The 24,019-nt window shown below is 26.8% G+C and overlaps 1 protein-coding gene across 1 annotated transcript in view; it reads left to right on the top strand.

Annotated features, from left to right (window-relative positions):
* fliI (FLII actin remodeling protein) overlaps window positions 1-24,019 on the top strand; it is a 102,273-nt gene that overhangs the window by 37,850 nt on the left and 40,404 nt on the right. The window contains exons 12-18 of the mRNA XM_067286724.1: window positions 95-254; window positions 2,675-2,757; window positions 5,593-5,643; window positions 5,711-5,823; window positions 9,619-9,804; window positions 18,475-18,534; window positions 23,125-23,240. Of these exons, the coding sequence (XP_067142825.1) occupies window positions 95-254; window positions 2,675-2,757; window positions 5,593-5,643; window positions 5,711-5,823; window positions 9,619-9,804; window positions 18,475-18,534; window positions 23,125-23,240 (769 nt within the window). The remainder of the gene's footprint in view (window positions 1-94; window positions 255-2,674; window positions 2,758-5,592; window positions 5,644-5,710; window positions 5,824-9,618; window positions 9,805-18,474; window positions 18,535-23,124; window positions 23,241-24,019) is intronic.

Raw genomic sequence — 24,019 nt, forward strand, 5'->3', positions numbered from 1 at the left:
ATCCCAAATGATAACTTCTTTTATGTATTAACTATAATATGAAAATGTGTATATGATCTTTTTAAAGTAAATGTATTATTTTTAATAAACATAGCACATAGCAAAGATCCAATTGCAAGGAAAATGCGATTAAGACGACGGAAAGAAGGAGAAGCAGATAGTGACCAAGCCAAAATATTAAAAGGAATGAGTGATATAGCTAAGGATAAAAATAATGATCAAAATAAGGATGATGATAAAAATACATCATTAAAGTAAGTTGGTCTGTATATTTAATACATTCATTAATTTTTCTATGCTATTGGTTTGTTTAAATGTTAAATGAAATTTAAAATTAACAGTTCAGATGTTTATTTTAAATATAAGTCAAATCCTTACATATTTAATTAGTTTATGAAATTTTGTTTGGCTATTAAATGTGGTTGAATATTATATATTAAAGCAGTTAATTGTTTTAAAGAAATAGAACTTTGTAAATATTGATTTTTAACTATTTGTATTATATACCATAATGAAATTATATGTATAAATGAAATGGAATTATATGAATGAAATACTCAGAGTAATGAATGAAATTCATTATTGAAAAATTAGGAGTTTTCTGATGCATATAACATCATCAAACCAAATAATGCATTTGGAATTGAGTTTTGTCAAAACAGAACACTTTCTAAATGGATTAGTTAGCTCAGAGTCCTGTGCTTATCAGTGAACCTCTTCAAAGAAATGATTCTTGACTTATAGGGCTTAGTGTTTTTTTAACAACCTGTGCTATTGTAGAGGAATGAAGTTGCACTAATCTGTAAATTTAATTTAGATAAAATAGAAATTAACATTATAGACTTCTCTGTGTCAGTTTGTACATTTCTGGTTAGTCATGTGGGAAGTAGTTTCTGTTGATTATCTGAGAAGGTTTTTTTGGGGAGCAATTTGAAAAATTGTAGATCCATAAATTCCCACTGTTGTCCATCCAGCTGTCTGTCCTACCTTAATATCAAGAACAGAGTTAGACACATGAAAGTCAAGGCCAGATATGCAAAGCTTAGAGGCAGGAGGCCCTGATTAAATATGTATGAACATCCAATGCAAACAGGAAGTCATGCTATTTTAATTCAAAACTTTTCCCCTGAAAGGAATTAGATGGATGACTGGCACAACTCCATTGCTAAGGGAAAAGTATGTACAGGGACAAGACACTACAGTACTAACTTATGGTGGAGAGCATACATTTGAAATTAAATAAATTAATTTGTTATTTTTGTCTTGCAGATAATTAACTGCCTCACTGTTGACTTACTATTAAGAACCAATTCACACCATCAAACCCATTTACAATCCTGTCAAATATTTATCCAATGTACCAGACTAAGACTTGACATTATTCCTAGTGTAAATATGTACTGTACATTGGACATAATTGATAAACATTTGACCAGACCATGATCAGGTTGGTAGTGTGGATTGAGTCTAAAGTTACTCAGCATAAATTTCTAAGTTAACATTGATATTTGATCAATATAGTCAGGGTTATGCATTATGTCAAATTTGACGTAATGACAATATCATCACATTGATTGGTGAGAGGTCGCAATTTACTTTTTTCATCAATTTTACAAAGAATTTGATATTATTACTATATTATGAACTTAATAATTTTGCCTTAAGTACAAAATAAACTTTAAATCTAACGATAATAGGGCATTGGAGATTTTTGATAACATGGAAAATTCATGGAAATTTATAATGACAAACTGCTGTAAACCCTGCAACCTAATATTCAATTGTGTCTAAATTTGTAAACATATTGATTTTAAGAACTCAAAGCTATAAAATGACATTCTGAAGACACTTCTCTTACATCAGCTTGGATACCATCTAATAGGCCAAATATTTTAAATAGATATTTTGTATCAAGTAGAGAATGAATAGTATCAATATTTGAAATTTGCCATTTAGCTTTTGATATTTTACAATTCAGTTTTTTGAAAATTTTAAAAATTTTGTCTGTTTGCTATTCTGAAAATTCAGAATTTTCTTTTGAAATTATTTCTATTCCAATTTATACAGAATAAATCATTTATGTGGATCAATTTTATAAATCATTTTCATTGTAAAAATAATAATTGTAAAACAAAATATATTTTTTGAAAAATAGTATCCAGTTCTAGTATTTAGATTTGTGTGTTTGCTATTCATTCTATCATTATAATAAAGAATATAGGAAGCTTAAGAAAATTAATATTATATTAGGAATAATGCAAGGAAAATAAATAAATATCTAAGTATATCGAACAGTGCCTGATTATTTAAGGTGATTGTTTGGTTATATTTCTTTAAATATCTATAATGCATAATTTTAAAACATCTACCAAATTATCAAAACTGCATGTAGAAGGATATCTGCTACAAAGTAAAACTAATCAGAGATAGAAAATAATAAAATAATTTAAATTTGTTTTTTTTAATTAATAAAATGAAATTGATTTTATGATAATCAAATACTTAGTAGATTAATGCAAATGTAATTTCTTCGAGAAATAATTTTAATTGATCTGTTTGACATTAATCTTTCTGATATGATTTTTTTTTATACTTTTAATTAAGTGAACTTTTATATTTTGTTATGCATTATTTTATCAAACATAAATATATTAATAATAATTTACTTTTGTAGACCTAAACGATGGGATGAAACTTTGGAAAAACCACATCTGGATTATAGTGATTTTTTTGATGATGATGTGGGTCAAGTACCAGGTCTGTATTTTAATCTTAAATTGTGTGTGTGTGTATATATATGCATGTCTTTGAAATATGTAATAAATATTGAATATAAAATAGATATTTTAAAATATTTAACAGTGTGTTGGTGATGATTGAGTTTATTTTTTGGATGATTATTTAATGAAATGCTTTAAGTAATTGCAAATGTATGTAGTCAGAATTTTTATCAAGATGATGTCAGCTGATTTTTCTTTGCTTTCACGCAAGGGTTGACAAACATTTTGCATGCTTAAACATGTACTGCTACACCTGATAGGCACACCTATCCAGTAAGGCTATACCTTAACAGATGGACGGAAAAAACTGACAATTCTGTCATCCACATGTTTGGATATACTGATAAGTGTGTAGCTGGCTTTAGGGAGACTTTACTCTTTACATTGAAAAATGCATGATCATGACTAAAAAAAATAGATCAAATTCATTTTAGAATGCAATTTTTGTGTTTATTTTCTATGGTTTACTACTCTCATTGATGCACTTTTTTGAATATGCATATGCATAGATCTGTTTTCTGTAAGAGAGAGAAAGAGATCAGAGTTCTGACAAATATATGACAATTGAAGAGAGTGTTGTTTTTTAAATAGTAATCATATCTTTAATTTGTTAGATATATATTACAGGGAAGAAAAATTGTAATACCTGAAAGGATTAATCTCATTTTCATAAAAATGAAAAAAGTAGCTTATATAAAGATATACAAATTGCAATGCTATCATTTACAAAATTGAGAAATTACAAAATTCCAGTAGAGATTAAGGGATAGAATCAATAATATGATGATGAACCTTCTCATTCAGTAATATATGTTTGAATATGGTGGGATAGCCTATTATACAGTTCCGTTACAGCCTTCTAAACTATAATAAATTTATTGCTCCAGCCGAGCAACAAATTTATTATATTTTAGAAGACTGTTATAGCACCCTACAGATCGATCCTGATGCATATGTAGAGTTTTGTTACACTCTACAGATACATCAATTATGTCTTCCACTGATTTGATTATAACTTTAAAAAAACTTATTTTTCAAATTTTTTTATTATCTCTCTTTCATTTATTATTCTGTAGGCAGCTCCCAATTTCTGATGGGGGTTATTTTCCTGCAGAAATTGTTATAAATGGAACCCAAGTTATAATGTATTTGAATAAGTTAATTTATTTCTCACAATGACAAAATGAAAATGTATCAATTTGTCATTGTGAGAGATTTTTGAGCTGGAATTTTTTCTTTTTTGTATATTACAACATGATTTGAAAGTGAATTATAATTCCTTCATATTTTTACCATTTTAAGATCAACTATACATATTTTCAATGATCATCCTGTTTGACCAATGTTTCTGGAATTTAATACAGTTTTTCAATTAATGACATCTTTATGTTCATTTGACGTGATATAAATTATCTTTGATTAATCTTTCATTTATTAAATTAGTACAAATTATATCCAAGCAGCATATATTTATGATTATTTATTGATGCTTTGAATGTAAAACTTTTACAGCTCATGTATTTTTTCTTTAAGGTCTTCTCAATACAAATACATTTTTTCTTTTTTTTTTCTTTGCTCATACTTTTTCAAAGAGCTTCTTGAATGTCAAGGGTCTATTTTATACTCACTTAGCATCTGCTGTAGTTAATTCTTATTCTAAGATAAGACAATAAGTTAATAACTTTTTAACCAGAATATATAGATGTAATATTTTCAGTTGGCTAACCTGACAGCTGCAAATTTAAAAAACTATATATATCTTTTGGTTACATTTAGTTGATTGTTGACTACTGACTGCTACAGTTATAAAATAACTTAATGTGGCTATAAATAAAAACATTGAGTACAAATTGTACTCAGTCAGTAAAACTGAAAGATATTTAGTTCAGTAGTCCAAAAATTAATTGATTCTCAATGTCATCCTACTTATTAAAAACAAATTTTCCAGATTGAAAAACGAAAATTCACAATTTTAAGAGTGTCTTATGAATCCATAATTATTCTAAACAACAATTAAATAGTGTATTGTAACATTGTATTTATTAAATTTCTAGGAATTTTATATTATTATAGTCATTACAAGTATTAATAATCAAATGATAGAGCTAGATTAACTATAAAGCTAGAACTTGACTAATTGATTATATATATGTGGCATCTATAGATGGCTGGGCTGGGTGTTAAGAAGCATATGCAGAACACAGTTTAAGAAAGAATATGAAGAGCTTCTTATGACATATAATGATGTATATTTTAATATGATACAAAGAACATTACAAAATGAAGAACACTAAACAAATCATCTTGTTACTGATTATTAAACGGATATTAATAGTCTTGAAGCAGACATGTTGTTCGTGCTACGTCATTGCTTCTTTTTTCCTTTTTTCTTACTTTAACGGTTTGTCTTTTTTCCTGCTTGCGTGCAACATCGGACTCAATCAAATCATATCAGTGTGGGGGACGGGCATCACATATATATACTATGTAACTTAGACTAATGGTAGATGGTTATAGCACCACCTTATATTAAATTTAATAATTAGGAAGAAATAAATTAATTTAGATTATATTGGGAAAAAAGACTGATCTGAATCAGACTTGGACCAAGAACTTTTGCTTATCATACAGATGCACATTTCACTATCCTGATATCTCTTCTATCTTCACTTTCAGACAAATTAATTTACAAGATATAACAATATAGGTCACATATTACTTGATTATTATTATTTGGACTAGGTTTCCTACATATTTATATTACAAATAATTATATATAAATTGTACTTTTTCAAATTGCTGTATTTTGTAGGTATTATGTGTTGGGAAATAGAAAATTTTCTCCCTAATCAAGTTGATGAAGGTATGAAAAATGATTGACATTTTATTTTTAAAAACGTATTTTACATATATTTTATTACTTTTTGTAGCTTTCATTGGAAAATTTTATGAAGGTGATTGCTACATCATACTTAAGACATTCTTAGATGAGAGTCAGAGTTTGAGTTGGCAAATATATTATTGGATTGGTTCCCAAGCAAGTGTAAGTATATATTAATCAAAATTCTTAAATTTTTTATTAATTATATGTACTAGGAAATTTCATTAACATAATTTGGAATAATTTTAACTAATTAAAATATTTTGATTAAAAATAAAGATTATAATAATCAAAAATAAATTATATTAAATTTGTTTTAATTTATTCATTTGAAATAATAATAAATAAATTTCGTTTTTTTTTGTTTTACTCAAATTATTAATAATAATTAAAGAGTTACTTTGTAGAACAAATGTTTCATGACAAACATAGAAAGAATATTGGAATAGGAGTAGAATAGATGTGAATTCTTGAAATGATAATTTAGAAAATATTTGTGAACTTACCATTATCATGCATGACAGTTAGATAGAACAAATCAATATCATTTCATGTCAATCATATCATTTCAGAATCTAAATAAAAATAAATAAATAATATCACCTTTATGAGTTTTTGTGGTTGTAACAAAGCACTTTTATAAGAAAATTATTTTATTTTATTATTTTATTCTTTTGCAATCTGACAATAAAAGAATGTTTAATCAAGAAAAAGAATTTTAGTTTCACATAAAACTGATGTGTATGTTCTACTTATTAAAGCTGTTTACTTTAATAATTTGCAATTCTGACAAAATTTATTTTTAACATAAAATAATTTGTTATAACTGCAAAATAATAATTTAAGTTTGCTATATTTTGAAAATCTTTTGAAACAACAGGTTTTCAAAATTAATAGTTTAAATAGAATAAAATTTTAAATTATTTGTAATTATTAAAGTATTTATTAATTATTAAAACAGAATCTATAAAAATAAAAAAGTTAGTAATGATTATTGTTTACAATAATATTTTATCACCTTTTTATTTGTTTCGAGCCTAATTTTTAAGTTATGGTTATGATATGTGCAATTATTGTATTCTAAAATCAAAATTCTAAAAAATTTTGATTTTATTATCTATAATATGAAGTGCATATGATGCTTTCAGAATAATTATTGACATTTTGCAAATGTTAAATATGCTATTTTTTTATTTAAAACAATTAAAATACATAAATTTTATAAAAACCCTATAATATAATTACAGTAATATTTAAATGATCTTATATGAAATATAATAAATAAAATTTGTAATCTGATTTTATGTTAATTTATTTTCATCTTAATTTAAACTCATTTGATGTGGAAAAATCTTATTTTTTAAATAATAAAGAATTTGTTTCATTTTTTAAAGAAGCAGTAAAAACATTATATGAATTATTATGATTTTTAGTATTTTAATTAAATAATTTAATGATTCAATTTTATAAAAGTACATAATAAAATGTGAGTAAGAAATAAGTTTTCCATATTTACCATTATAGAGTTTTTTCTTAATTTACTAATAAATTTGTAAGCAAAAATATGGTAATTATACAATTATGTATGACATCGATGGACATCATTTAATAATAATACAATAATAATATATAATGTCCATTGATATTTGGTAATGTTAACATTTTCTGATAAATTAGTCAAGTTATAACTTGTAATAAATAAATTCACATTTATTACATTAAATCCATAGATATCAGACCAAAAATTATAAAATTTTAGATTAATGTATTATTTGTAATATATCATCGTCAGTTGTTTGTTTAAAAATGTTTATTCTTTACTAATCAAAAGAATAAGCAAAATTAATAATAAACAAAAGCTTACAGGTTTATATAAAAGTTGTATTTATTCAAAAGAATTCATTGTATTGAATATTATTTTTCTGTAATAAATATCAGTTTGTTATGCAGTGTTGTCTTTTGCTAAGAAACTATGTGAAAGTAACTTCAGATACTACTCTGTTGCACTGTTCTAATCCAACATGTAATAGATCTTAAATCTATGTGAATTTAATTGAAAGAAATAGTTTTGTTAGAATCAGATATGGGACTGTATACTATATACTACGAAAAATCGTACTGTGCTTTTTCTTAGTACATAGTACTATATTTTAAAAAGTCCATATCAGTTTTTAAATTTTCCTTTTCATCTGACAATAGAAAAATAGTTCATTTTTCTATAAATTGTAATGTTTTCAAAATTTATACTAAAAAATGACCATGGATGATGACAAAAATTAACACAATTGAAATTTGTTGAAATAATTTGATAGAAATGATTTAAATTATTATGTAATTAAATTGGACCAATTGAAACTAAATTAAATCATATTTTTATTGTTAAAATTAATAAATGAATCCATTGAATAACTAACAATAACTAATTCTTCTGTTCCACTTCATGGTATCCATTTGTTCAGAGAGTTGCAGCTGATAAATCTTTCTCCAAATCATTGTCCATTGCAGCTTCAGCTAATCTTGTTTTGGTCTAATTGCTGATGTTATTCTCCCATTTCATTTATAGTTTTCCTCTACCTCCTCTTCTTCTCCATTTTTCCCTGAAGAACCACTCTCAAGATCAGTCCTGAAGATCCTCAGGTAATGTGTCCATCATAAAAGTCTTTCTTTTCATTATTTTTCTTCTTCAAATTCTTCTGTTTTAAATCTATTCAGAGCATCTTTGCTTTACAGTTCATCTGTCCATCAATTCTTCCCATTTTGTAATTCACATTTTTTGTGGCATTCAGTTTTCTTAGTATTTCCTTATTGTATTGTACATGATTTGAAGGTATATTTTAATATATTCCAAGTCATAGATTTTATTTCTATTTTCAGATTTATGTTAGTATTTTGTCTATTTGTGAAAATATTTCTGTACTGTTAATTCTGTTCTTTATTTTGAAATAACATTTTTGTCATTTGTTGCTCAGCTTCAGAAGAATGTATATCTAGCCACTTCTTTCCGGGTTTTCTTCATTTAATGTGATGTTTGTCTTTGTTTTGTCTCAAATTGTTACCTTCAGTTTTTTGTTGTTTATATTAACTAAACATCATATCATAAATTATATTGAAATTTGTTAAGGATTTTGTAATTCTAGTTTAACATTGAGAATAATTTGCATATTTACTATTTTTTTATTAAATATTCATCGAGTTTAGTCTCCTCATCAACTCATTAAATGACAGACAATAGACCAATGCTGTTGTTGGCATCTTTTTCATTTGGAGTCATTTAGTAACATCATTTACTATTCAACTGCTGCTTTCTGATTTTGATATTCATTCTACAATTATTTCTACAATTTTTTACATATTTTTTATGAACTAATTATTATTATATACGAAATTTGATTTATCGAAATAAATTTTTTTTGTTATAATTTTATTTAATATTCTAATCTTTTTTTTTAAAATTGTTTATTTGTCATGTAAGTTAACATTTAACATTAATGTCTTTTACTGAGCTAAATATGTAAAAACATTAAATTTATAAATCAAAATATATATTAATTTGCTTCATTCCTTAAACTGAAATATTTAATATATTTTATTAACAGAAATTCCATATTTATTGTAAGTAATGTATAGAATATTTCAAAAAGTGAAGAATGAGATATGACAGTTTTTTAAAATTTCTGAATTAGTACAGTATTTTTTGAATATACATTTCTCTTGTACAGCACTGATCTAAAATTTGTAATATATCATAAAATAAACGTCAATTTTTCAGTAAACAATAATCCTATTTCTGTTTCAAAATATCTTGAAGAGCTTATAAAAAAACATTTTAACAAAGTTTTTTTTTAAAGAAGTTTTATAATTCTGCACAACTAGTGTGGGACATCTTGATACAAAACATTTTCTATCTTTTTATTAATTTTTTTTATTTACTAATTGATGATAATTGCTTTTATACAGTTAGATAAGAAAGCATGTTCAGCAATTCATGCTGTCAATTTACGAAATTTCCTGGGTGCTCAATGTCGTACAATTAGAGAAGAACAAAATGAAGAAAGTGAAGAATTTTTGGATTTATTTGGATCTGAAATTACTTACATTGAAGGTGGAAGAACTGCTAGTGGCTTTTACACAGTTGAGGAAGTTGTAAGTAAAAATTTTATTATGAAATTAATTATAGATAATTATTATATAATTACATTGAGAAGACAACTATTTTTATAGCATGTAAGACAACTTTTGTTGAAAAAAAAAGGTTCAAAAAGTTGGCCTGTGTCTCATATGTGAAATTGCAATTTTGCACAGGAAAATTAATATCTAGTCTAACTCTCGAATAAAAATGTTATCATTTAATTAACCTTATTATTGTTTTTTTTTTCTATAACTAAGCAGCTTTTACATGAATTCGTGTAGAATATTTTAATGGTAAATTTTAACTGTAAAGTATTTCCTTTAAACTCCTCTTTTTCCTGGCATTCTAATATTTTTTTTAAACTGGTATACAGTGAAAAAGTTGAATTTAAGTGCAAAAGGCATATGATGGTTTAAATACACTAAATAGTTTTTCTTAAATATTTAGTGCTGAAATGGGAGTATGTCTTATATGCCTGTGCATCTGAAATGCCATAAAATATGGTATAAACAGAAAATTGTAAAGAAATATGCTAAAGGAGATTTAAATTATAAAATTGCATTAGATACTCAATTTCTTTATCATAATTACAAGCAAATTATGTAAGTTATGTTTATGTATGTAAACCCTTTTTTTGCTATCATATTTTTAATTTATGATTAAATTAGAATGCAACTTATACAAAGCAAGAAAATACAATATAAATGATAACTTGTAAATCAGAATCAGTGTTATAAACAAAAGTTTAAATAGACATTAAAGGAATATTTGTTTATATTTTCCTTTGTAAAGGATGCAAAGCATGTGATACTTTAGTTTGTATGTTTTGCTATTGGTGTTCATTTAGTTTTGAAAAATTTCAGAAGTTTCTTCTGAGTTTATACAGTTTATGTATAAAAGAATAAAACAAAAGCTTATTTTACAATTTATATAATTTTAGAATGCAACAGAAGACTATTAAGAGCACAAAAATGTGTCAGCTCATTTTCTGTAAGAGATATTGATTATTTAACTGTCATACAGATCTAGATAAAGTATGACTTTCCTTGTTTTTTAGTCTCAACTTCCTAATCTAAATAGAACTTTTCTTACCTTTTTGGAGATTGGTGTTTTGCTTTGAACTTCACAAATCTAGCTTTTGATAGCTAGAGTAGCCTTTATGAATCTCCTCATTCTAAAGGTGAACTTACTCCACTAATATGAGAAAAAACTCAAGAATAATGATTTTATCCTTCCCTATGAAGCTTAAGACTTCACTACCTTTCAAAAAGTAATTCTCAATTTAATCTTTTCTGTTGATTAGTCAATCCAAAGTTAAATTTATGCATCACACAGTACATTATAAAACATTTTACATTAAAAAATTAAACATTATTCAATTCTGCTCATTCTATTGATGTAGAATCCTTACAATGTAATAAGATACATGCATTCTCTTAGCAAATTTATTTTGCATATATATTGTGAAAGCCGTAATCGAGGGTAGGGAAAGACTATGATTAACCCTGTCACTTAATCGAGTATCTGTTGTAAAACGAATCTTTCAGTTGTCATATAAGAATGTCTAAGTTGCGAGCGGCGCGGCGGAGGAACGTTCTATTGAGTGGGATATATTTTATATCAGAAGCGATGATCACTAAATCACCTCTTCCAGTCAGGTCTGACACCAGGTTATCAGTTTTATGACATGCGGATAACCACGCGTATTAATCTATCTGCGTATGTGTGATATAAATGAATTATTCTAAGTCCAATTCTAAATGAAACAACAATTATATTTATTAGACTTAACTAAAATAATTACAAAATATATACAGGATAAAATTAAACAAATGAACTTCAATTAAAAATAAAAGAATAAAATGCATGGAGATTAACTAATATCTAACAATCTAAAAATAACCTATTTGCGCTATATCTAACAATAATGTGCAGAGAGAGAGTTTACAACCATCTAACAATTATAATACCTCAAAGTTCTCTTCTTAATGATAAGTATGGCGAATTCAGATCAGTCATACCTCTATTATGTGGTCAGTTTGGTTCATGGATTAATCTTCCTTGTATTGCGTAACTAGTATGGCTCACTGCCTAACTACGCATAGGTATGGTTTCTCTTGTCCTCGGGACTGCGCAATTTGGGTGGGAAACCCATCCCTTTTTATAAAGATGAGCGGCCCAAAGCTACCTAATGATTCATCTCAACTCTGTCGATGACAGGAAGTCTACTTCCGTAGATCTCGATAGAATTTTTGTTTCTACAACTTAAAATATTGTGGATTTTCTTCAATGTCTTAATTCTTATTGACATAATTTTATCGCATAACATTCCACATTGAATGAACTTAAAGTTGTATCTTTCTTAGATTCTAACATTAGGGATTTTAACCCATACAGATGAAATCGAAAGTTCTGATGTATCTGACATCATCGACCAGGAAGTTTTTCAACGGAAATCTCTTTTGAACCATTGCCAAAATTTATAAAACATTATTTTATAATCCAACTTTAAATTATAAATTTAAATAATTTCACAAACTATCGATCTCGATCTCACATATATAGTGAAACCTCCATTAATGGATACTCCTGAATAGCAGACACCTCTACTTAACAGATTTTTACAATCCCCAGACCCTTCAAATAGGACATCTATTATATTTACCTATAAATAGCAGACATTCTAAATAATGGATGCCGTCATCCATAACCAATCTTATGAAAATGCAATGTCCCACCTTCAATATTTTGAAAGAATTAATTACATATAAAATATTTTAAAATGAAAATAAAGAATCGATTCAAAAACTTTCAGATGACAAATTTTGACTGTAGGCATCAAATAAAGACTGGCTTAAAATAGGAATAGGGGAGGAGGGCAGGTTATAAGAAGTCGAACAATATTAGAGAAGTTTAATCTGGTAAAGTTGTCAATCACTATTTATGGTCATTGATTTAACATTAATGAAGTTTAATAATATTAATATTATACATATTAATGTTTTTAAACTTCTGTCTTATTGTTAAAATTGAGCTTATGATACCAAAAACCTATAAACTTTTCCAAAGTTATTCATTCATTCAACAAGAACCATAGTATGGTAGTAATGAAAAAAGAAGCTTAAGGGCATAAATGCAAGAAAACTGAATATATTCTCACACTAAAGTGGTCAGCAAATTGCCATTGTAACACAACCTTTGAACTTTTACCAAACAAATGTTGTTGTAACTATTTTAACAGCTTTATGGTAGCTAAAGTATAATTTTTAATAAATCAGTTACTGAAAAAAGCAAAAATATTCGAAAAGTTACACATACTTGATAACTACAAAGCAGGCAAATCCCTGTGTCGATTTTTATTAGTCACTTAGATCATAAATGACATTATAAATGTAACAATTCTGAATATATTTCCCACCCCTTGAAGTGGATAGCAAATCACCTTTGTAACTCAACATTCAAACAAGATTCAATTAAAACAAGATTATTGCAGCTAAAAAATAAATAATATATTTTAATTATATATGCTACGTATACTTTTTGATATATTCATATTCCTAATGCAAATTTGATATTTAATGCAGTTTTGTGTGGAGTTATTCTCCACACAAAACTGCAAAACTCCTCGTCTATGTACATTTGTCGGCATGACGTCCATGCTATGTTTTTACGTTATTTAACAAGATGAGTACTAGAAAGTGGATGTTCTATTCCATGTTGAAGTTGGAAAAACTGTAGCATAAATTACATGCCCAGTTGCTTTTTCTTTTAAAGTGCGAAGGACATAATGTGATACCCAAATGCATTACCCTCAATTACAATGCATTTCCTTTGTGTCTGCATTGTTTGCTACTGGGTGTGGAAAAATCTCTCCTCTCAAAGCTAATCAGAAACAAATGCAAGTGCCTAGCAAAGATTGAGCTTAAATTATGTGTGTCCCATCTATTCTTTTCCAAATTCTGTTACTCAGCATCTCTCTATTACCAGTTTAGAAAATTACAGTGTTGCTTTGGGCTTTGCATGAGCAACAAAACTAGGTTAAACAAGAAATTCCAGTGGCTCTTTAGTTCTACATACAAACAATACAATGAAGTATTGCCAGTCTTGTTCTTCAACTATACAGGGAAGCCTATTCCTTCTAATGTTTCCCAGATGTTACAGCAGGGCCCTGAGTATTTCTCCCCCCTTGTGGCATAGGTGTCAGAGTTAATTCCTGCATCCCTAGCAGTGCTCAGGAACTGCCAAGCAGGGACCAAGTTTCCACAAATGAAGCTCTTGGTTATTTCAACAATTGCCTCTGCAAGGCAACCTTTCAGCTAATTTGATATTTTTGTAATCCATTGTATTTCTCATTATACGAGAATTACAATGGATTAGCAGTATACTGAGGCTGTATACAGTATAGCCATTAACATGTACTGTACCTTTAAATAGTGAAGATTCTTGGTCCTGACAGTGTCCACTATTCAGAGATTATACTGTATATATATTACATATTTATTTATATAACAATTTTGAAAATATACAGTTTGGTAAAGGTGATTTTTTTTTATTAATGTATATTGTTATTAGTTACAGATTTATTTTTTATTATTGAAATTAGATTGAAAGAAATTCATTAATATTGAATTTTGATAAAATAACAAAATTAATTGTTGTTAGTGACAGGCCTCGGAACATATCACTATTCTCACTATTTTTAAATTAGTCACTTTTTCTCAACTATTTCAGCGATATATCATTATTTTTCACTTTTTCTGCCATTATGGACAACAAAATTTTTGTGACACCAAGCTGTCACATGTTACTTCATTAATTAATGTTTAAATACTTAAATTGCTATGCCCATAATGTTTTTCTCCTGTTGCACGTTGAAAACTTTGTCATTACATGACTTTTGAAGTCTTAAAAATGTCAGTTAAGCAATATCATAAATTTGAGAGTGCACAGTCTAGTGTTGACAAAAAATTTTTTAAAGTACAGTATTTTAATTCCTTCCAAGCCCATCACAATTTAACCTTCACACCTTCAATTTGAGGGCAGGTGTTAATAAACCAGTCTAAAAATGAAAACCAAGTGCAAAAAGTAATAAACATAATCTAAAATGACACCATTTATCATTTTTTAATTTTTGTCTTACTAATTATGATCATGTAACAAAATTACTGATTAAATTTTTTTTAAGTTTCCAAATTTTATAATATATTAACAATGTTTATTAAGGGACAATTTAATAAATTTATAGCTTTGTAACAGATTACAGGATTCTTGATGAATAATAAATAAAAACAGTGTTCTACTTTCCCAGTTTGTTATGTATATAACACAGGAAAATATTTAAATCGTGTCAAATTTGATCCTCCAAGCTTTTTGCAAATCTCTGTGTTTTGAGACCTCCTGAATTGAAAAAAGGAAAAAAAATCCAAGTATGTTGGTGTCTATTTTGTTTAATATCTCAGGATGGTATAATGATTAAGAAATGAAATTTAGTATGGTAGCTTGTGTATAAAGAGCATTGATACTATTAAATTTTGGTGGTTATAGATTGAGGAGTGAAAAGATAGAAAGGGGTCATGTGTCATAACTCGAGTGGACTTCATAAAGATTTTACTTGTTATTAGCATTTATAATTTTATATAAAATTTGTTTCTACTCTTAAAATTAAACTATTTGCAGTTTTGTAATTATTAATAATATAAAAGTTGTTTTTTTTAACATCATCTCATAATGGATGATGCAGCAAACTAATTTTAAATTTGCTCTATTATGTCATCATGTTTTTGTTGGGAAATTTATACATTTTGTTTCTGAATTTTTTATTTAATGAAATGTCTTGTTTTAAATTTTAATAACATTGTGACTATGAAAACTTTTAATTTGCAAAGTTTAAAAAGATATCTCATTAGAAAGAATGGTAAATATACAGGCAATTTTTTCTCTTAAAATTTTTTAAAGAGAGATATACCATATATCTCCTAATAGATGCCTCCTGCGTTTTATTACCAAACTGGTTGACTAACCCGGCGCTTATTAGCCTAAGGCAGGCGTCACCAAACTGCAGCCAGTCACAGCACTGTGCCACAAATGAGCTAAAATATAATTATTTATATGGAAATATCATAGATTGTAGATAAACTTACTATGTAGAAAAAATTAAAATAAGTGTAAGTAAAAATGCTAGAATTGGTCCAATCTGATTTTTGTACCTGACAGTAATATAATATTTAGGAAAAATCAGTGAAATAAAAAATTTGGCAATCTTTTGTGACTTTGAATATCAGAGTGCTATTTGTGTAAGTACCTGCAATGAAGTTTTTAAGAAAAGTGATTATGAGCTTGCTGCAGCAATCATGTTGGTGTGTTGATTAATAAATATATTGATTGTCTTCATTTTTTGTGTCTTCAGTATATTGTATTGAACAAAATGATTATGCAGCCTGCACTTATCTTTCTCTCAGTTATCTGGCCCTCTGTGAAAATAGTTTTCTGACCCCTGGCCTAGAGCTATGTTCTACAAAAAACAAAGAAACCAAGTAAAGAACAGATAAAAATATACAGATATAGCAAAGGATAATTAACAACAACTTTTGCTAATTTTGGTTAATCAACTCTAATATGACACTTGAAAATGAAATTGGAAATTTATGAGTTTTGGTTTCATGAGACTGACATCTATTCAAGTCTTTGCTGTAGGACTGCATTTATTCAAACATGAGAAGAGGGAGAAACATGCAAAAACAAACTTTTTGGACCAGAATTTGCAATTGCAACACTTTATGCAGAAGCGATAAACAAATTTCTTACACAAACACACGAGAAATGCACACAAAAATTTAGACCCTGTGTGATCATTAGTTCTAAATTATGCCACTTCAGCAAAATTACAAATTATGATTGCTTTATTCATAATTACTATTAGTTAATAATGAAAATAAGTTATAGTTTTAAAAAAAAAAATCCTCAAACTAAATTATAACATTAAATGAAACAAAACCCATAAACATAAAATAACATTCAGACTCGACTTCTTACAAATAATGTATATCATCATGGTCAACTAATTTTATTTGTCATTATTTAGTCACTTTTTTCCTTGCTGGGAGTTACTATTCTCACTTATTTTGAATCAGTTTCCGTTCTGAGGCCTGTGATGATTATATAGGGAAACACTTTTTTAATCTGAATTCTCAGAAACAAATAGTGTCTTCTTGACTTATGATGGGGGCTCATAAGAAGAGTTACATTCTGAAAAACACAAGTTGAAAATATCACAAGTCAGAAATATAGATAGATACATATAGCCTATTTTTATTTATTTAAGGTTATATAGCAGGTGTGGCCAAACTTTTATCCCTTAGGGGTTACTTTTTCGGTAAAATATAGTTTGCAGATGACTATGAATATGGGCAAACAATTTTAGGATTTTTCAGATTTTTCATAGATATTTTAATAAATAATTAACAAGAATTTCAATTAAAAAATATTATGGCAAATAAAGAAAACAAATAATTATATATTTTTTATTTTATGAAGCACAATAATACAATATTTATTAAATTAAAAAAATTACAATGTAAAGAAATAAATACACAAAAAAAATTTAGCAAATAAAGAAAAAAATGTTAATTATAATTTTTTTTATTTTTTGAGATGAAATACTTTTTAACTTAAAAAAATACACTGTGAATAAGCAAATGAATAAAAATGTTTAATTGGACAAAATCTGACATTGCATAAGTGCAGCAAGTTTTTCAAAATTTGGTGATTGCCATTTATATGCGCATGCATTGCGACTACAATTAATTTAAAAGTTAACATTCATTTGCATTGTTCATCAGGATAAATACAAACAGTATGGGTATGTTGCACAGACAATTCGATAATTTATTCTTACAATAATAGACTAAGATTTTTAAACATTAATTTAAGTGAAAGCAAATTGTTCAACTTTAGCTTCGCAGGCTACTTTCAAAACCTTTGCGGTCGACCGCGGTCTACGTGTTGGCCACCCCTGTTATATAATATGTAAAATTGCATATTGTACAGTATGTAATATGAGTTTGGGCTATCATTGAATGTGCTAGCCCAAACTCAGGAGCGATTGCCATAACTGTCATGCTTAGATATTATCTTAAGTTTCTCATTGAGACACAGTGGGACATTTTTCAGACATAATGGGTATACTGGAAAACACAAAAACATATAAGATGGTATATATATAAAAAAAAAAGTTTTTAAGAAATCATTAATGCATCAGTAGAGCAGCTTGAATTCAAATTGTTTTCCTGTGCTTCCACTTCATATGCATTGGCCATTGTATATGAGAGATATCATATTAATTAAAACATTATAAGTTGAGCAATGTCTGTACATCATTATATGGATAGATCTAATGCTTAAATCATACAGATATATTAACTCTATCTCTATAACTTACTAATTATTCTTGTTTTTATTGATTTTTTTTTAATACATTTTTTTTGGTCATTATTAAAATGTATTAGATATTGTTTTTATTTTATTTACTCTTTAATCAAGATATTTATCCTTAATTTTTTTTAAATCTAAAATGATAGTAAATTCCATACTTTAGCTTAAAGTATAATTGTTTTAAATAAGCAATTTTTTTATGTTATATGAAATGAAATATTTTATATATATTCATATATAAATGCATTTTTCAGGAGTTTTTTGCTCATATGTATAGACTTCATTCTATGAATCGATTGCTACATTTAGAAAGTGTAAGTATGTTGTTTTATATTTTTAAATAATATATATTAATGTTGAATATAATTATTATTGAATGACTATTCTAATGTATATTGAAATGACAAGCAAAGTAAAATATAGCTGAAAAAGATTACTGTTAAATTATCAAAGTAAATTTGTTAAATTATAATTTATAATTGGGAATGTTGTCATTTATATATTGATCTGTTTTTAAGCTATAGTATCTCAAGAAAGATAGCCAAAGTTTAAATAAATTTAATTTATAATAAAAGGAAAGAATTAATTTACAAAATTTAATAATATATACAGGGTGAGTATAATTAACACTTACCATGCTAGAAATGTAATATTATGTTTTCTGCATTCCTTCGCAAAAACAAAAAACATAATATTACGTTTCTCAATATATCCTGTTATTTCTAACTTCAAAATGTAACATTGCGTTTTCAGCAATGAAAATATGATTTCTTTGTGTATTTTAGTGTCTGTTAATAAATAGTGGGCACTATTCATTCAGAAATTTGAAATATAAGCGATTTTGTCCAACTATGATCATTGTCTGATTCAGAGTTTTGTCGCCGTATTTTGCAAGCAAATATCGAGTTATTTTATTTTTTATATATGAGTTAAGTTTAGATATGGCGCATTAATGTAATAACTAACTAATTGTTTGAATTCATTAATAAAAAATCAACAAATATAGTGTCGATTATATTGATTTATTGGACAAAAATGTTGCGATTACAATTTAGGCCTAACTGAGATTGAAAAAATACAAATAAGCCATGTAATTCCATTATTATTTTAAACCCGTATAGTTTATATACTTTTTAGACATCAATACAAAAGTCGAATTCCTATATTTCTGATAGTGCTAATGCCATCTTATGTACATTTGCCGAACCAGCTCAATTACAAAAAACAGCTACAGTCAGAAAAAGTCTACTAATAATATTGATACAGTACATCATTATAATGAATAAATTCATCAGTGTACTATATATTTCATACATAAAAATATGAATTTTCAAGCTATATTACAGTTTTTAATTTTTTTTCATTGTATCTTTATCTCTAAAACAATTCCAAATAACATTAAAGCATAATACATAAAAATAAAGCCCACACACATCAAAATTGAGTATTGTACAGATAAATGTTTTCAATATCAGAAATTGTTTTTACTTTTTACCTAGCTTTAGTAAATCGTTTTTTATTTTCAGTAGAAAATACTGTAAAATTGCTTAAATCAGTCAGCATATCAGCATACAGGTAAGGAACTAGGTCAACTGGACCAGTGCGGTAAGTGTTAAACTGACAGTACTTGGAACATTGTGGAGGGTGATCTAGTGGAATTGGATGAATTTCTTAATGAGATCAATGGGAATATGTGCAATTAAAAAAATTGATTTGTTTTTTGACCAATAGTTTGCAGCACTGCACAAAAAGCTATAGTAAACATATTAACAAGCAAACCGGTCAACCGTCCTGTCAGTCTAGTGGTAAGGAAATCAACATTATGCCATAGAGGTTTGATTTCAAATAACAAGTAAATTCAGCACAAATTTTCAGTCATTTACATGTTTTGTCTGGCATTCAACATGCTATAAAATTTGACATCTACACATACACTGCTAAAAATGGGCCTCTGCAGAAGCTTTATTGAAATGCCAGAATGGCTGTAGTACTCCAGGGACTTTGTATGAATATTGTTACATCCAGAATATCAAAGGAGGACTTCTTTCCATATATGGACAGAAAAATATGATGCAGAAATTTGAGGAAACTGGAAAGTTATCTGTGATCCCCATCTTGTAGACACTAGAGTAGACAGTCTGTTACTCAAGCTAATGTAAGAGATATTGTGATTGCTATTGTAGAGGCCCAGTCACAATCTGAGCTATTCAGTCTGTGCCCAGCAGGTAGGCCTGCAATTTGCAACTTCCAAGGGCAACTATTAGAAAAATCCTAAAATGTATGCTGAAATAGTATCTGTACAAGATTTAGAGACTGCAATAATTACAACCATGTGATTCAGAAAAATGCTACGACTTTGCTTTGTAAGTTTTAGTGAGGATTCAGCTAAATGATAATGTTGCCTGCAGACATCTTATGGACCAATGAAGCTCACTTTACCATTCATGGAGGTATGAATACATAGAACTGCCAAATGTGGGGACTTGCAAATCCACTTGCTGTGTACTAAGTTCCCTTGCACTTAGTTTATATTACTGCATGGTGTGGGTTCATCACAACTTCATAATCGGAACCCTTTTTCATTGAAGAGATAATGCCATAAGGCCCTATGCATTAATGCCAAATAGAGAATGCTACATGAATCATCTTCGGAACAGGATTATCCCAGCTTTGCAAAAGAGGAACTCTGACTCATGCAAGATGGGGCATCACTTCATATTTCAAATTGCATGGGCAGTGATGCAATTGCTATGTGCCACATTTGCAGACAATAGAGTGATTTCACAAAATTTTCCAACCTCTTGGCCATCCCATTCTGAAGATCTCAATTCTTGTGACTTCTGGTTACGGGGTTATATGAAAAGTTGAATTTATGAAGGGACAGTATTGCAAATCTTGCTGAACTGAAAAGAAGAATTAGTCAGCATCTTTCATTTGTCTCACAAGATATGCTTAAAGCAACTGTGGGCTTGCCACTTTGTTTTCAGCATCTATTGCATGTAAATGGCTCACATATTGAAGATGATGTCAGTTTATAAAATAAATTTATCACTCTTCAGCATGTATTTTACATGTATCAACACTATTTGGTGGCACAAAATTTAACTATTATTTTTTATTCATGCATCTCCTTCCCTATGATTTCATTAAGACATTCATCAAGTTGTGCCACAATCCTCCACAATATTTTAAGCCTTGTCAGTTTAATTATGTACAAATTCAATTATCCAAATTAATGGGATTGATGCAACCTTGGATAAAATGGATAGCATGGCCATATCAGATTAAAAATTAAAAATATAGATTTATACGGTAGTACTTTTAAGCCTCTCTGTATATCTTATGAATTTAATTATATATAAGATCAACAATTTTTACATCATTTATTATAAAGCTAATAAGTACAGGTAGTTCTAAGAATAAAAATGTATATTATTGTAGATTACATTTTAATATAAATGATTTGTTTCATTTTCAAATTAAATGATAAGAGGTAACATGTATTCCAAAATGATTTGTTTGTTATCATTTTAAACTTTCTTTTACAAATTACAGTGTAAGAAAAGTAGTTTATATTATTGTAGGTTTGTTTCATATAATCCAGAACCTTGGTAATTAGGGGCTTGGATAGTCAGGGTTCTTCTGTATGTGGTAGTGATTGTGAAGGTCTAAGTCATATATTTTTTGTTTGGAGATATTTTGTTTGTAAAACTTAAAATAATTATATAATAATGAAAAGAAAACACAAATATATTTACTCATATACAGTAGAGTCCTGTACAACATGGGGGATTCGTTATACATTATAGGAAATCATGTTATTGAAACCTGCATTATCACATGATTTATGAAAGTTTAAACCTTGGCCTATAAGTCAAAAAAAAAAAAAAAAAAGTATATTTTTGATTGACAAAATTTGAGGGTTGTTGCTTGCTTTATTTGCACATTGTATGGGACTCTACTGTATTTATATTTGGAAAATAGTTTTTTTTTATGTAATTGTAAAATTTTATGAGTAATTTATGAAAAATTTGTTTTCCTATTTTTGACTTAAACCACTTTCATAATTACCAGCACATAACTTATATATGAATCATGTAATGCTATAATGTTGTAAAAGCCAAATATATATATATTGCATTATTAAATTTGTTTTTTGAACTTAGTCAATTATTCAATTATTTCTTCATTAGCACTAAATGTCATATTTCTGTCAATAAAATGTCTAGTAGTATTAAAAAAATGTGTTTATTCATTTATTTAAAATATGTATTTTTGTCTGCTAACGAAGAAGTGATAGTCTAAATTCAAAAAGCAGGTTTTTTTTTTCTTTTAAAAAATAATTTTAAAATATTTACAATTTTGGCATAAAAAAATAATTTTTTTCCAGGTAACAGTTCAAGCTTTTTGCAGCACAAATATATAATGTTATCATTTAAGCTATACAATTCACCAGTTTACAAGATTTTTATTGTTTTCAATAAATAATAGAAAAAATTTAATGAAAACAATTTAAAACATTATTAATACAAAAACAAATGTAATATTTTTTTTAAAAATTGACAGTAACGGATAGTTTAGAAAGAAAAATGAAATGATTATTATATTGTTAATTTTATCATTAGTTATTATATTCATTAATATTGCATATTCCAATGTTTTATAACATATATCTTAGTAGATATATAACATAATATATACAGTATATTATCATCATATAAACTATTCATTTTAAACTTCATTTAAGGTAAATATGATCATATATCATAGTCAGATTTATAAATTGAAATTTGTAGTGATAAGTTTATTTTTGTTTAATAATAATATTAGACAAAATTAATTTATAGTCAGATTTAACTTTTATTAATCTTTACAGATTAATCTTTTACTTTTTATTATTACAGGTTCCAATCAAATTTAGTTCATTGGATCCAAGATATGTATTTCTATTAGATACCGGGCCTAATATACATATTTGGTATGGTAAAAATTCAAAGAATACACTGAAATCCAAAGCAAGGTAATTAAATATAAATACATATCTAAAGAAATAATAGTGATTTTGCCAGTTTTATAAATTTGAAATATATGGTACATTAATTATTTTTTTAATTTTATGAATATTATTTTTATGCTTTATCTGAAATTTCCAAATTATCCTGATTTAAATTTATAGGCTAAGAGAAATAATGTTGAAATTTAATATCTTAGTTGTTTGTTTATTTTATTTTATTTTAGAGTTATTACATCAATTGCAATTGGTTTAATAACTTTTAAATTAATCTTTATTCGAAAAAATTACAGTATTTTTCTTGTTTTAATATATATTTCATAAGGTTAAATCATGAATTGTATTTAAAATAAATATTTATTTACTAAACTTTATTTTTTATACTATTACATTTAAAAAGTCTCGCCTTTAATTAAATTTTAATTATGAGTATTTAAATCAGCAATGAATCTTTAATAATAATAAATTATAGTGGACAATCCAACAAAAAGTTTACTCTTGAGAAGTAGAGCAGTTGAGACTCAGTATCTTAAAACTTATTTTGTGATGCTGTGAGCTGATAGGAATTGATGCATGATAAGTACACCCAAGTCTAATTTTAAATCATTGTTTAAATTAAATATTGTGATAACTGGAAAAGCATTTATGTACAAAACAAAGATTTTTTGTAGTAAAAGAAGAAAAGACTAAAAACTAAAAATTAAGGTAATGACTCAGATTATTTTCATATTTGTATTTATGCAAAAATATCTTGAATCATGTGTGTCTATGATAAAGGTTTGTATTTA

This window comes from Centruroides vittatus, unplaced genomic scaffold (genome assembly GCF_030686945.1).
Source record: "Centruroides vittatus isolate TY-2023 unplaced genomic scaffold, ASM3068694v2 scaffold_386, whole genome shotgun sequence".
NCBI lineage: Eukaryota > Metazoa > Arthropoda > Arachnida > Scorpiones > Buthidae > Centruroides > Centruroides vittatus.